The sequence below is a fragment of the Barbatula barbatula genome (assembly GCF_947034865.1).
Source record: "Barbatula barbatula genome assembly, chromosome: 2".
Taxonomy (NCBI): domain Eukaryota; kingdom Metazoa; phylum Chordata; class Actinopteri; order Cypriniformes; family Nemacheilidae; genus Barbatula; species Barbatula barbatula.
The window spans coordinates 23,480,407-23,494,939 of record NC_136767.1 but is presented as its reverse complement, the minus strand read 5'-3'; the positions used below and the strand labels follow the sequence as shown (position 1 = coordinate 23,494,939).

Sequence of the window (14,533 nt, the reverse complement as noted above, 5' to 3'; positions counted from 1 at the left end):
AGATCCTCCAAAAAATGACACACTGGACCTAAACGAAATGTGTGTATTTGAGTTGGTTGAGTGTGTTTTTCACCTGCTATCAAAAAGCAAGTCTCCTGGCAGTATATGTGTGCAGTCCCGTCCAATAAGGAACCGCACACGGTCAAAGAACTGACGCAAAGGGCGTGGCTCGAAAGTGGCAGGACTCTGCTGAATGATGTCACGGGGGTCAGGTGATCCTTGGCACAGCGGGGCGCTCACACACACCTGCTGACCGCAACAGTCCGGGTCGACACAGTCTATGAGACCGTCTGAAACACACAAACATGCGCACGCTTAACATGCAGCGACATGTAGCCTTGATGCAGTTTGCCCTTGCTCTGTTTGTGCCTGTAAGTGTGTGATCTCATTTGTTAGCTCCATTAAAGGGGACCTGTGTTTTTAACCTCCTAGAGGAGAACGTTTCAGCGAGAATAACCCAGAAACCTCATATACGTTCGCATACACGCATACACAAACACACCACCTGAAATGTAAGCATTGTGTTATCATTTGACAGATTTAGCTTTGCTTTCATGCACATAAATAATGTCACCCTTGAAACAGGACATGTGGGTATGTGTTTGTAAACGTAAAGCATAATTCATCCTCCCCCATATCTGTCATCTTTTACCGTTGTCATTATCTTTACTGTCATTGCACTCGGTTTCCATGACGATGTTACAGCCTGGCCCGCTCCATCCTGCCTGGCACACACAATGCCAACCGCTCTGCTCCAGCGTACAGCGTCCATTTCCGTTACACAGACCTGGACAAGCATCTGAGAGAGAGTGAGATTAAACAAAAGTGAGACATTCCCTTTTCAAACCTTGAATAAAACTGTTCAAATAAAGACATCACAGAGTCACCATTCATACCTCCATTCTCTCTATCAGACACACATATAAATTTTTGTTCCTACCTTTATCGAACAGATCCAGGTAATGTGCAGCTGAGAGTCAAAAGAAATGAAAGGGAAAGAATAAAGAGGAGAAATTACATTCCAGACATACTTTAGAGAATATCTGGCGTGGGTGTGTGGGTCTGTTTTTAAGCGTCCCTGTCATTTGCTGCCTTAAGCGTATATGTGTCCCCTGAGTTTTACAGACTGTTCTCATCATGAGCTTTACAATTAAAGAACTGTGCTGTGGCTTAGAGGAGGAAGAGAGAGAGAGAGAGAGAGAGAGAGAGAGAGGGGCAAGAAACAGGCACAAAGGAAAATACTTGTTTAGTTTACACATCATCTACAGTACAAGACAAAACCAGATGGGTTCGTTTTGGTTCGGTGTTGGTTCATTTACATGTTTTATAAAAAATGCATGAAGCTTGTTGAATGACTGCTGTAAAATGGCTGAATCTGCAAAGAGCCATCAAGATGTGATATTTACAGTGTCTGAAGCATGGTTTCAAAAGCCTGCCAGTCAAAATAAAGTTGCTCTTTATGCCAAAGCGCTAATCAATCGTGTCAACCCACTGTCAGACTTTTGACAAAATATTGAGTAAACATCAAGAATGAAACAGTGCCAAAGGGGGGTATTAAGGGTTATTCACGTCAAGACAAATATGGCAAAGTAAAATGAATCAGTTGTGAGCTGATTTTTGACGCTCTCCATGAAATGTAATGTGTATGCCTGAATGAGATCAGGATTGCCCACCGGACACACGTAAAATATTTAGATTCAATCTAACCAAAAATAAATATTTCCTTTAAAACCATAGATGCGACAGAGGGTAGCTAACATGACATGAATCAGTAAATGTATGAGTCATTACAGGATTACAGGAATAATTCACCCAAAAATGAAGATTCTCTCACGATTTTAAATATGACTCTTTGTTCTGTGGAACACAAAATATATTTTGAGAAATGTCTCAATGGTTAAGTATCTATACAATGGAAGTCAATGGAGGCCAATGTTGTTTGGTTTACAACGTTCTTCAAAATATCCTCTTTTGGGACCTGCACAAGAAAGTCATACAGGTTTGGAATGACACGAGGAACGAGTAAATGATTAAAATATATTTTTTTAAGAACTACCCCTTTAAAAAACAAAAGCTGCACAGTATGGCTAATATTATTAAAAATTACGTTCAGTTTTAACTCTTAGACAGGTGGAGTCCATAGACTCCAATTATATGACGCAAAGAGGACTGCTGATTTACCAAACAATCTTCTTTATGGTTCTACTCAAGAAGAAAAGTTATCTACATCTCGGATGACCTGGGGGTGAGTAAATAAACAGCAAATTTGAGATTTTGGGTGAATTATCCCTTTAAAGGAATAGTTCATCGGAAAATTTACATTTTGTCAGGAATTAATCACAGAACAACGAAATGTATACAGATTTGGAACAACTAACGTATGTTGGGTGGTATCCCTTTAAACATAAAAATGTCCAAGAATACATTCATAACCGATATAAAGACATACCAATAGTGCAGTGTTCGCCCTCCCAACCCGGCTGACAGACACACTGCCCATCCCTGCACTCTCCATGTTCTTCACAGATTGGATGGCACGCCTGTCTGTCACAGGTGGGCCCCTCCCACCCATCCTCGCACTGGCACCGCCCAGCAACGCAGACGCTGTGGGAACTGCAGGGGACAGGGCACATCTCTAGAATAAATGAGAGAGCAAGAAAAACAGAGGGAGTCATCTATCACCATCTACTCTTGACTTCTCCACCATCCACTCTGACGTAAAAATCAAAAGCAAGAATCGTACAAGATGGGATCTCTTTAATTGTGATGAACGATTGTAAATAAAGTAGGGCTTGAAAACATCTTCTCTGTATGCCCTGCCTGTATCGATGGGCCGCTTTATTACAATCTAACTCTTTAGGGAACCAAAAGTCCAACCGATACGACATGCTTTCGAGTTTATCCCTGTTTAATGACAAAACGATATCCCGAACCACTGAGATATCTCAGCTCTCTGCCGGTCAGACACTTCCACTTCACACTTACTTACAGGATTAGTGACGGGTCAAACCGAGACGACAGTTTTTCATATCTTAAAAGTTGCTTAAAATCAGCTGCCACATTTTTGTGACAGCAATACTGTCACAAAATACTGAGCTCTCAGTTTGGACAGCTTCTGTTCTCTCGCTCGGAGTGTCTCGTAATGTTCAAAACAAATTATCTTTGCTGTTCCATAAAGCACATCGGACAAGATTTCTCCTTCTCAATGACACACAGGATATAAATGTCTGGAAATGACAGGAAGGCCATTAAGCCAAAATGTTTATTAATACAGACATTATCAACTTAACCGCTCTGTTGCGGAAATGGGCAGTTTCCAGCTGTAATATTCATGCGTTTTGATAAATATTGCATTTTGATAATGTAATATTTAATAAATGCCTTCCTATTCTAGCCGGTGGCCAATACGCAGTGTTACGAAGTCATCTAGTCATTTCTCAGCAATAAAACAGTATTCTTATTTAAACATCATCATAGTTAACCAGAAAATTTGCAAACTGGTGTATATATCTATATCTATATATATCATGCATTTCCGCACAATCCTCCCCATCTGTAAAACACCATTAACGAAATTCCACAGTCCTGCAGCTTTCATTTACAAGATCAATCCGACAATAAGAACCAATCCGTTTTCTGAAGATTTCCCCCTATTAAACAAAGTACTTTCTTTTTTTTGCAATATATATCACATTACAATTAATGGCTGATCTATACTATTGCACCTAGAACCCTGTTTTACTCTATCAGAGAAGAAAGGAACTACATCTGGAGTTTTGTGGGGTCAATAGTAACTGAATCAAACCAAAACTAGAAACCTTTGATTTGTTAAATGACGAAAAAGCACTTTCAGGCCTACGTGAAATTATGAGTGGGCATTGGCTTTGTGCACATGTCTCAGAAAGCAAAAAGAGAATAGAAAACAGCTTTGTTTTAAAAGTGAAAGGTTTATTTGAAAGCATTACTCATAAAACTAAAATATATGAATGATATGCCCTGAGATATCACACTTGACTCGAACATCCACAGACTCTACATTGCAAACAGAAAATGCGTCGGGCTTTGGCCAGTTGGTTTGTTTAGCCGATCTGAACTTTCTTTGACATATATAGCAAGAAGCAAGCAGGGAACGTCAGTGTTTTGTGTGCAAACACTATTTTGCTGCTGTTGTGTTTGACAGCTAAAGCCATGGTACACACAAAAGGTCAGTGCAAAGCTGAATTTCTACTCAATCTTTCATTATAACGGTCTCCAAGAGCTGGTTTGTGTCCACGCACAGTATTTGGAGGGCAGGGTTTTGAAAAAGGAGGCATGACAACTTTAGAAATTCTAGATTTTGCCAATAGTACCTTTAACTGAAGTAAATTACAAATATATAAATAAATAAATAATACCACTGATATAACCCAAACACGGGACAGTTCAACCTAAAATAAATCAGCATTTTTTCATCATCATGTCGTATAAAATCGCTTTATAACTCTTTCTTCTGTGCAACAGAAAAGAAGATATTTTGAGAAATGTCTCAGTGGTTATGTGTCCACACAATGGAAGTCAGTGGTGCACTAGATTGTTTGGTCACCGGCATTCTTAAAAATATCTTCTTATGTGTTCTGCTGAAGAAGGGCACACATGTTTGGAATGACATGAGGGTGTGTAAATTATTACAGAATTTTAGGTGTACTACTATTCTTTCAAGAACCAATGTATAACAGGACTAAAGTGAATATTCCTGGAAGGAACAATGAACATAGAAACTAGAACATGAAGACTTAACATTTAAATTGATGCATTAGGAAGACCCTTTAAGCCAAAGGCATTCAAGCTATACATTTTATCACTATCTGCAGTGAAAATCCGACACATACTTGAACAACCATTCAACAGACATAAAACTCAAGCAAACACCCATCAGACCTATCACAGCACATTAGTATGTGTTAATGATAACTCACCCACAGAGCAGTCATTTCCGGACCAGCCCATTTCACACACGCACACCCCTGTCTGAGGTTGGTACGACCCGTGACCTGAACATTGTTCTTTACAGGCAGGAAGTGGCGTCTCGCAGCTCTCACCTCCCCAACCTGCGGAACACACACACTCGCCGCGCACACACACACCTCGACCTGAGCACAACGGGTCTACGCAATCCACTACACACGCACACAACAAAATAAGATATGTGCTCGTTAAAACGATTTTTATTATAATAGACTTCACGTACATTACCATATATTTTAAAGGCATATTTCACCCAAAAATAATATTCAATATTCTTCTCATATTCAACCTGTATGATTGACTTTGCAGAACTTAAAAGGAGATATTTTGAAGAATATTGGTAACCAAAAGCCGTTGGTCCCCATTCACTTCTATTGTGTGGACACAAAGCCAAGTCAATGGGGATCAACGGTTTTCTCTTACCGATGTTCTTCATTTTGGCTGAACTATACCTATAAGATGATGTTTCACATCTGTGCCTCTCAGTTTGTTAACACTGATATTTAAGAGATTGCAAACAATATTGAACACATTTTGTGTTTCCGAATTAATTCATTAATTAATCCAAGAGACATGAAGATGTGTCTATTTGTGATAAATATTGGAAAAACAATTTTGACTGTGAGATAGAATGACAGATTAAACAAAACCTTTTTGAGAAAAAGAAGAATCTTAAAATGCAGCCATTCACCCGAACTATCGAGCAGATGAATAGAACATAATGGATGAATTATGTTAACATGTATTCTTTCAGTTCTATAGCGTGCTTGGACCTAATACTAAAACTCAGTGACATGCTAAATTCAGTGAGTATGCATACTAAAAAAGAATGAGAAAAAACACCCAGCTTTCAATTACCCATGCAACAATGTTCGCTTTGGTCTGTGTGTGTGTGTAGATGGAGAATGTGCTTGATGGAAAAGCTAATTTGGTGGATGGATCTACATGGGATTAAATTGAGTCTCTCTCTCACACGCTCTCTGTCTCTCTCTCTATCACTGAAATTGCGGCAATGAATTTTCAGCTTAATGGTTAGAGGAGAAAGTGTGTTTAAAATCCAATTACAGAACATTCATCATAAACAAGCTGTGGAGATGGACTAGGAGCTCAACTCACTCGCACTTACGCTTAGTGATGGTCGTGTTGTAGATAATGGCTATTTCAGCTTCTAACTTAATCTTTCTATCAATAGGCGAATGACATCACAAAACAGATTTTTTTTTAATGAAAGATTTACGTGTGTACAATGTTTGGTGTTTGTAATCGTTTCATCTTAATTTTTTCTATAGGAGTTGTGTGTCATGGAAAAGGGTTTCCAAAATAAAGTGTCAAATGCCGGGCATTTACAGAAACATTAAATATCTCAGCACATAAGTGTTCAGTCATGGTATTTTCTCAGTCTTAGTGTGTGAAACTCGTACCTTGCTCACAGTTATCACCCTTGAACGCAGGAGCACAAACACAGACTCCGCTAACACATTCTCCGTTGTTAGAACAGGTGGGATCGATACACTGGCCTTCCTCCACCTCACACTCCGCCCCCTTCCAGCCAGTGTGACACATGCATATGCCTTTCTCATAATCTCCATTACCACTACACAGTACTGGACAAGAGTCTGAAACACACACACACATCATACAGTCAGATCTTATGTTTGTCAGTTACGTTGTGAAACTATAAGAGTGAATATTAAGTGAGTTAATATGTCATGCATCATTGCATGATTCTGTTTGTTGTTCCTTGTATTATATTGTGCTGTCTGTGATACATATTGATGTACAAATCTAATTGTTTTGTATCACTTTATGATCATGTTGTCTTGTCTGTTTGTTATTATGTTGTTTTATGTTGTATTATGTTGTGTTATACCTTTGGAACAATCTGGGCCCAGGAAGCCGGTGAAACAATGACAGTGTCCGGCGACACACTCTCCATTCCCATTACAGTTAGTGGAACAACCGTCTAATGTTTCTGAACAAACAAACACAATTACATTCCTATAAAAAAATCAATGACACTGATGTCCTATGTGGATCTATACCTAACATTTTCCTAAAAAAAACCCATGATGATGAAAAAAAAACCCACAACCATTATGCAGTAACATATTAAAAGGAAAAACATTCAAATTAATAAAAAGGAAATAATGAAATGAGCAAAAGCTTAAACAGCTGCGCTCTCCAGCACGGCCTCACCTATGGGGGTGCTGTACACCACCACCTGTTCCATCTTGCGGCCGTCATTGTAGAAGGCCAGGTACCAGGTGCCAACATCTAGGTATTCCACAAAGCCCGTCTCCTGCAGGGCAGACATGAGCAGACTACGTGGTGGAGGGTTCGGGATTTTGGCAGTCCGGGAATCTTGCTTTATCAGCTGTCTCCCGTCCAGTAACTTCACAAAGTCAAACTAGAGAAAAGGAGAGAATTAGATACTGTATGTATCTAATCAAATTTTTGTTAGCAAAACAGCCGATACTTGGCTCCCCTCCACTGTAACACATCTTAACAACTTGTCTGCAATGCAAAACTGACTCGTCCTTCAGATATTTAGATACTACTTTTCTTTATCGCTTTTTTCCGATTATAATTTCCTTTTGGTGCACTTTTTTGGCATGACAGCAACTGTACCTTTGTAGCGTTGTACCTTTGTCTCATATCGGCATACAGAGATGAATTCTGAGAATTTAAAGTTAAAGTACTACTCTATAAACTAAGAAAGTAGCACGTTAAATAATGCCATTCCATAACGTTTGCTTTTCTAACGCCATCACCATCATGTCTTAAACATTGCAGGTTACTTTTTAAGTACGTCACACCAAGTTAATTTTAGTTGACTCAAATTTAAACTTTGAAAACATTCTGTGCATTGAAATCACATAAAATATTGACCTAAAACTTTTTGGAAAAACTTGAACAAAAATATTACACGGGAAGAAGTTTAAAGCACAACATTTTTATAATAAGCATTATAATAAACTAAATTCTTACATAGCAACATAAGAATAAACAAAAAAATTATAAAATGACAAAATCATATAACAAAATTGCAAAAACTTTAACTAAAGTTAACATATAAATCTAAAAATAAAAGCGAATCTAAAAATATTATAAAACTAAAATAACTCGACAGCTCAAATTATAAATCATTATTATAAGCACGTCTTTGTGAATAAGGCATATTTATTGATTTCTTTACTCTTTATTGCCGTATCAGCAACAAAGGCATTATGTATGGCTCATAGATAACTCAGGGTATTACCATTTATATAGACACCAGTAACAGATAAATAACATTTAGTGTATAAAAATGATATAATATAAAAAACTAGTAATACAATGTAACATTTTCCCCAGAAAAGTATTTTCAAAAATGTCAAAAACGAAGTTTTGAACCATCACATAGTTTCATGTACGTATTTTTCTAAATAACTGATATTACAGCTAAAGATTTCAGCTGCAACACAAGATAGTAGTTATGTAACGATAACTAAACATCTAATGATGCCAAAGAATGAGCCCAAATGTGCACATGTCTAATGATAAAAAACATCTTTCTCTCTCCATCATTTCACCTCCCATTGTGACACTGTGACCCATCAAAGCCGCCTAAACTAGAAGTGATCACTTGCGCGCACTGCGACAAGAGAGAAACAAGCTTCCAGTTTGAGTAAACACAGCCAGACACCCTTAAATTCGCACAAATCTGGACCCACTGCAGATATGAAATATGTTTGCATCCAGGAGTTTACAGCGCACCATCTGCGTCTGTTCGAGTCTGTATATCTGCGTTCAGTGCCTGTCTCATCACCCCACACTACCGTGTCACTGTAACTGGAAAGCATCCATCTCCAAGGAAACTGGAAAAGATTTGCACGTACTGTATGTATGTCTGTGTCTGTCTGGATTTTGTGGGGTGGGGGGATTGCTGGTGTTTAGACAGAGCTGTTACAAACATCAGAAACATCAATGAGCTGCGTTCTCCAAGGCACTACAGAACCCTCTGGCTATAATGAGTCCCTCTCCACCCCCGAAGTCACTCTGGAAACTGTGGAGCCGCTGAAGCCCCATCGACTGTAATGACTCTTACTCTGACAGGCAGGAGCCAGCAGGGCAGCAGTCGCACCAGAGCCCCACTGCTTTTAATGACAGCCGGAGAAACCAAGGAACGATCGCGGGAGCCGCAATGGAGTTGACAGTCTCTGTGCAGTAGCGATCTGTCAGGAACACATACACGGCGAAGCAAACTTGCGCGCAAACATCTCTATTCCGACGCGAGCGAACAAACACACAATGGAATCCTTTTCATTACGCTGGAACAATTAAGCACTCTTCTTGCTTTGCCACCGCCTACGTATGTGAGCGCATATATGCAAATGAGGCACAAATGAGATGCCTTAAATTGAATTACACCGGGCTCTAATTTCTAGAGCAAAGTGAACAGTTAATCTTTGATGATATCCTGAATAATGAGATGTAATTAGCATGTTGGGGTCGTCTGAAGCACCTCATTAGATACGCTGCAGATCCTCCCTCTTTATCTGCCAGTCATAACAATATGCACTTAGACAACGTTTACCAACAACACCAATCACGACACCATCTGTGACTCAGACACACATACATGTACATAAGTACTCTCACGCAGGAATAAAGGTCTGTTTTACTACAATAAGTTGAGTCTATGTACATTATATACAATAGGCAGCGGCAAGAGATGCTATTTACATTACACAAGTGAAAAAAGCGACATATGCTGTTTACACTAAATAGCAGTAGGTTCTGTTCACACTAAGTGAAAATAGCAGCATTTCTTCGCGATATGCTATTTACACAAACCAAAAATAGCTGTATTTTCTTTGGTTAAGTGGAAATTGTAGTTAGATAATATTGGTATTCATAAATAGAGGTAGATTATGTTACAATTTGCACCTCAGTATTGCTGTGCATTAAACATTACGCAATAATAACATTAAATTTATTAGAAAATATTTAAATGATGGCAATTTATTGAGATATTAAAGCCTTACACCTACCCCTGACCTTACCCTAAACCTAGACTTTATGAATTGTCTGTTTAATATGAGTTAAAATAAAATACACCCTCCTCACAGTTGTCAGTTGTAAACATGTTTTTTTCTGCTGTAAAGTTGCTCATTTTGAACATGGGGTTCAATTAGATTCTGCTCTGTTTCTGATTTTGGAGCAAGACTCTAGCGGCCAGTCGATGAATTGCAGTTTAAGTCTCTTCCATGTTGGCTTGACGAGAAGGTTGCCACTTGGAAAAAAAAAATCGCTACTTATGTGTCATGTCGACTTTAATAACCACAATAAGCGCAATATCTCATACCCTTGATGACCAACAGAAATGTACTGAGAGCAGCGCAGATTAGTGCAGGGTTTAAAGACGTGCTTTTGGGGTGTTAACTAAGCTGCAAATACCAGTAAAATGAAGAGCGCAAAACTTAGTAAATCGCATTGTGTGAAAGTTTGTGTCTAAAGAGAAAACTCCTACAAATGCAAAAACAGCCATGTCCGGCGCTTTTCTGTGCTAATTTTCACTGTGTGTCTTTAGTAAATACCGTTTTTTTACTCCAAAAGAGGCTTTAATGCTGCCGAAAACTATTAGTGAATCTGTTCCTTATTAACCATAACCCTATCCATCCATAACCTTAACTTAACAGCCTACTAATACTCCATTGAGTAAGTTGACATTTAGATTCAAATCAATGAGTATGTTGACATGATGTCTCAAAAAAAGCATAATCAATAGAATTTGTGTTTTATAATTAAATAAACAAAAATGTAACATCTTATAGAAATGTCGGCAGACCTAAAGCAAAACCAACACAGAAGCATTTTCAAAGGGTTAAATATACTTTACATGTACTGTATCTCTTTTTGAAGCTTTTTAGTACTGTAAAAAATACAACTTCAAATTGTTCTACCAACAAAGGAAATAAAGTAACTTGAACAAAGTTTTTTAGTAGAAGATGAAGAATTTATTATTTTGAGTAAACTGAACAAAAGTAGTCTAAATGTGGTACCAACAAAGATTATTTTGTTGGCTGTACTTAGATGTCTAAGTGATTGTCCAAAGTGCGTCAAGAAGTTTGACCAACTTGCCAAACTGCGTAATCTCAAAAAACAATTCTAGTGTTTTAAAGTTCCCAGCATGCATTGAAGAATTTTCAATTCGCAGGTTTAAATAATTATTATGATTGCCATTTTAGTGTTTGCTGGCTATATTTTTAGTTTTGGTTGTCATTGTAAGTTACCTTTAGTATTAAGAGTTCCTTTTTTATCAATATGATGTTTGATGATTGTTACCATGATTGAGGCTCATGGGCTCAGTGTTTAGGTCTGAAGTAAATGACACAGTGATGTAACTACTTAAATATTTTAAACAAAAACAACTGAAGCAGTTTCTTAGGAAGAGAGTGTATATAGTAGAATTATTAAGTAGATTTAGTAGAACAATTATATATTAACATTATATAAAACGTAATCTTTAATTGACAGTCATGTGACATTACTCAGTTAGTTGATTTAGGGGTAATACTTGGCCAGAAGCTGAGTAAACTCAAAAAAGCCGTGCAGCGAGATGCCTTGAAATTTTAAGTTAAGTCAACTTTAAATGTTTTACATTGTATTTGTGAGAGCATTTATAAAGATGTAGCACTAAAAAGAACAGCTATATACGTATACACAGTACATAACCACATACACATACTTAGAAGCTATATTATTATGAACTTATAAATCAGATCATTTTTTATCACTGATAAACATGAGATTTTTGTATTATTCTTTACACTTATTATTATTGCTACCTGTAAACTTAACCCTTAAATAGTGAGGACTACTTTAAATGTCCCCACATGTTGGTTTCATTACATTTCTAAACAAATCTGACCTCACAAGTAAGCCAAACCCGAACATGCACGCACAGGCACAAAACCAAAACATTTTCAAATACAGGTTAATAATTATTTAAAGAATATAACCAGTCATGTAAAACCATCTCTGTGTGTTGTTACCTGCGTGTGAGTAGGTGGAATATTCCTCCTGCTGTAGATGCCCAGCAGGGCGTCCCGTGTGAGCGAGATGTTGAACTTGACATACTCAGGGTGGTGAACCGTGATGTGAAACCTCCAGAAGAGTCCAGGAGGAATCGCCTGTACCTGCTGTGTTCCGACGGCCACCTCTCCTCTCTCTATCACCCTGCCTCTCTGAATCACCTCTTTATCTGTCAAGACAAACAGACAAACTAAATATTCAATTTCTTTGATTTGAAGACTAAGATCACAAAATTATTTTGTTGGCTCTATTGTAACTCCAATAAACATACTTTTGTTTAATCTCTGAACTCACACATGGACACAAACTATATATTTTAATATAGCATTAAACAGTATAATAATCACGCAAAACACTTTTTTGTTGTACATAAGGATTTTAACTGGTCACTCTATTCCATTTAAACCGCAATGAATATACACAGAGATTTTCAAGCATTAAACAGACTGCACAAGCACTATAAAAGCATTACATACGACTCTTAGCTATATTATAGTTTATCTGATCCCATACTAAATTTACGCCACTTGACAGCATGTCAATCATGTCAGATTATCCACTCTGAACTAATTCTTAATTTTTCAGTTTGGGATGTCGGTTGTTGGTTAGACTGAAAAGGATGCAACCAGGCTCGGATTCTGTGACGGACAGCCACGGTAAGGTTGTAGATGTAAACAGTAAAAGAACTTTGCCTCTGGGCTGCTAGATGAATTTCACTTGTTATTCTATCAACACAGACGCCTCTGCGTCGTCTTTAGTGTCAGAAAGAATCATGTATTTTTTACAGGTTCAGTCGATGTGAATCACAAGCGATCGTCTAAAGGGCTCTTTGAAGAGCTTTGCTGACTGGAGTCAAATTCGGGTGATGGCAACAATGAAACGGCATCTGCTGAAGCGACGCACAACTTCAGCGCGACCGAATCCCCGCTGGACTCTCATGTGACTTACATAACCATTCACAGAACAAACACACCTGTGCATTGATACCGACTGGAGTTGTGCAGACTTGTGGTCAAAGATCTGGGCTAGAAACAAAGAATGCTGGTTTGAAGTCCCTGAACTATTATCGTTGTGCCCTTGAGCAAGTAACTTATCACCTGGAGGAACATCCTTGTAACATGAAGACATGAGGATGGCGGAAAAGAAACAAATAAGGTACAATAGGGCTACATTTACCCTATAGACCATTTCAGAAAACATAAAAAAACTGATCCAAAGCTAGTCCAGAAGAACTTCATGTTTCTTTATATCTTTACGATTTAATGATATGTTTAAGTTTTAAAAATAAAATTGATAACAATTCAAATCGGAAGTGCTTACATCTGGTGGTCTATGGAGTAAAAGTTTACAAGTGGTCTACTGAGTAAATGGTCCGAAAGTATATGAATGTACTTTTATATTAAAAATAACATTGAGTTTTATTATTTATTATTTGAATTATTAAATTTATTAAATTATTAAAGTAAAGATTATTGGTTTTAAACACATATGCATCTACAAATTATAATTTGATTATTTTAATTAAGAATAAATTCCATACGATTTTTACCACCACACTGATATAAAAAAAGATGAGAGGGCATTAAGAATACGGCACAATTTATTGCCATAAGCAGTACAAACCCTTTTAATAAAGCAATTTTTGACCACTTCAGAAAATGGCGTTCCAATTTTCAGCTAATTACTTTTGGCATTCCGGCCTAGTTAAAGTGTCGATAAATAAAGATTTTTCCTCTTTTATTTTATTAAATGGCAAATGCAGCACTTTCTTTCATTTACACCTCATCAAACAGGCCTACGCGGTTAGAAGCGAATCTCACGCTTTTTAAAAATGGCCCGAAGATCTCAGGGATCATCGGGGAGAGAGTAATTTACTGTCGTTTACCGCCATTAATTAAATGCAAATCAAACTCTTATAATGAAGACGCGTGCACGCTCTTAGCTCTCGCTGTATGCAAAGACTTGACATCTGTGCAAGTGTGTATGAATTATTGAGCTGGTGAGACACTTAATGGAATTCTTATGTTAGATGACTTAAATAACACACACACACATACACACACACACACCTGGCTGCGTCGTGTTGAATCCCGGCAGGTGGACGGGGGTGAAGGTGAAATCTGCTCCTGGTAGAGGCTGATCATCTTTACTCATCCCATTTTCATAGAGCTCTCCTCCATTCCTCTTTAGATGCCACGGCAAACCTAATAGGTGAACGACTGTGAGAGTGAGAGAGAGAATCAGACTACAAAAACCGTTCTGACATTAACATCAGTATAATTAGTATATAGTATAAAGTCGTGTTGTCCGGTAAAATGTATTCTGATACTGCATAATAAAACAGATGAATGAAACCCGTCACAGACGTAATTACGCATTCATTTTACACCGAAAATGGGATTAGAGGGTTGTATTAGATCATTCTGTAACACATTATTCTTCCATCGCTCTT

The 14,533-nt window shown here is 37.8% G+C and overlaps 1 protein-coding gene across 1 annotated transcript in view; it reads right to left on the bottom strand.

Moving 5' to 3' along the window:
• The window catches only part of tenm1 (teneurin transmembrane protein 1), a 129,142-nt gene that overhangs the window by 37,238 nt on the left and 77,371 nt on the right, over positions 1 to 14,533 (bottom strand). The window contains exons 6-15 of the mRNA XM_079474600.1: positions 14,151 to 14,300; positions 12,042 to 12,250; positions 7,201 to 7,411; positions 6,875 to 6,976; positions 6,426 to 6,620; positions 4,956 to 5,156; positions 2,450 to 2,635; positions 941 to 970; positions 653 to 799; positions 74 to 290 (exon numbers count right to left, since the gene is read on the bottom strand). Coding sequence (XP_079330726.1) covers positions 74 to 290; positions 653 to 799; positions 941 to 970; positions 2,450 to 2,635; positions 4,956 to 5,156; positions 6,426 to 6,620; positions 6,875 to 6,976; positions 7,201 to 7,411; positions 12,042 to 12,250; positions 14,151 to 14,300 — 1,648 coding nt within the window. The remainder of the gene's footprint in view (positions 1 to 73; positions 291 to 652; positions 800 to 940; positions 971 to 2,449; positions 2,636 to 4,955; positions 5,157 to 6,425; positions 6,621 to 6,874; positions 6,977 to 7,200; positions 7,412 to 12,041; positions 12,251 to 14,150; positions 14,301 to 14,533) is intronic.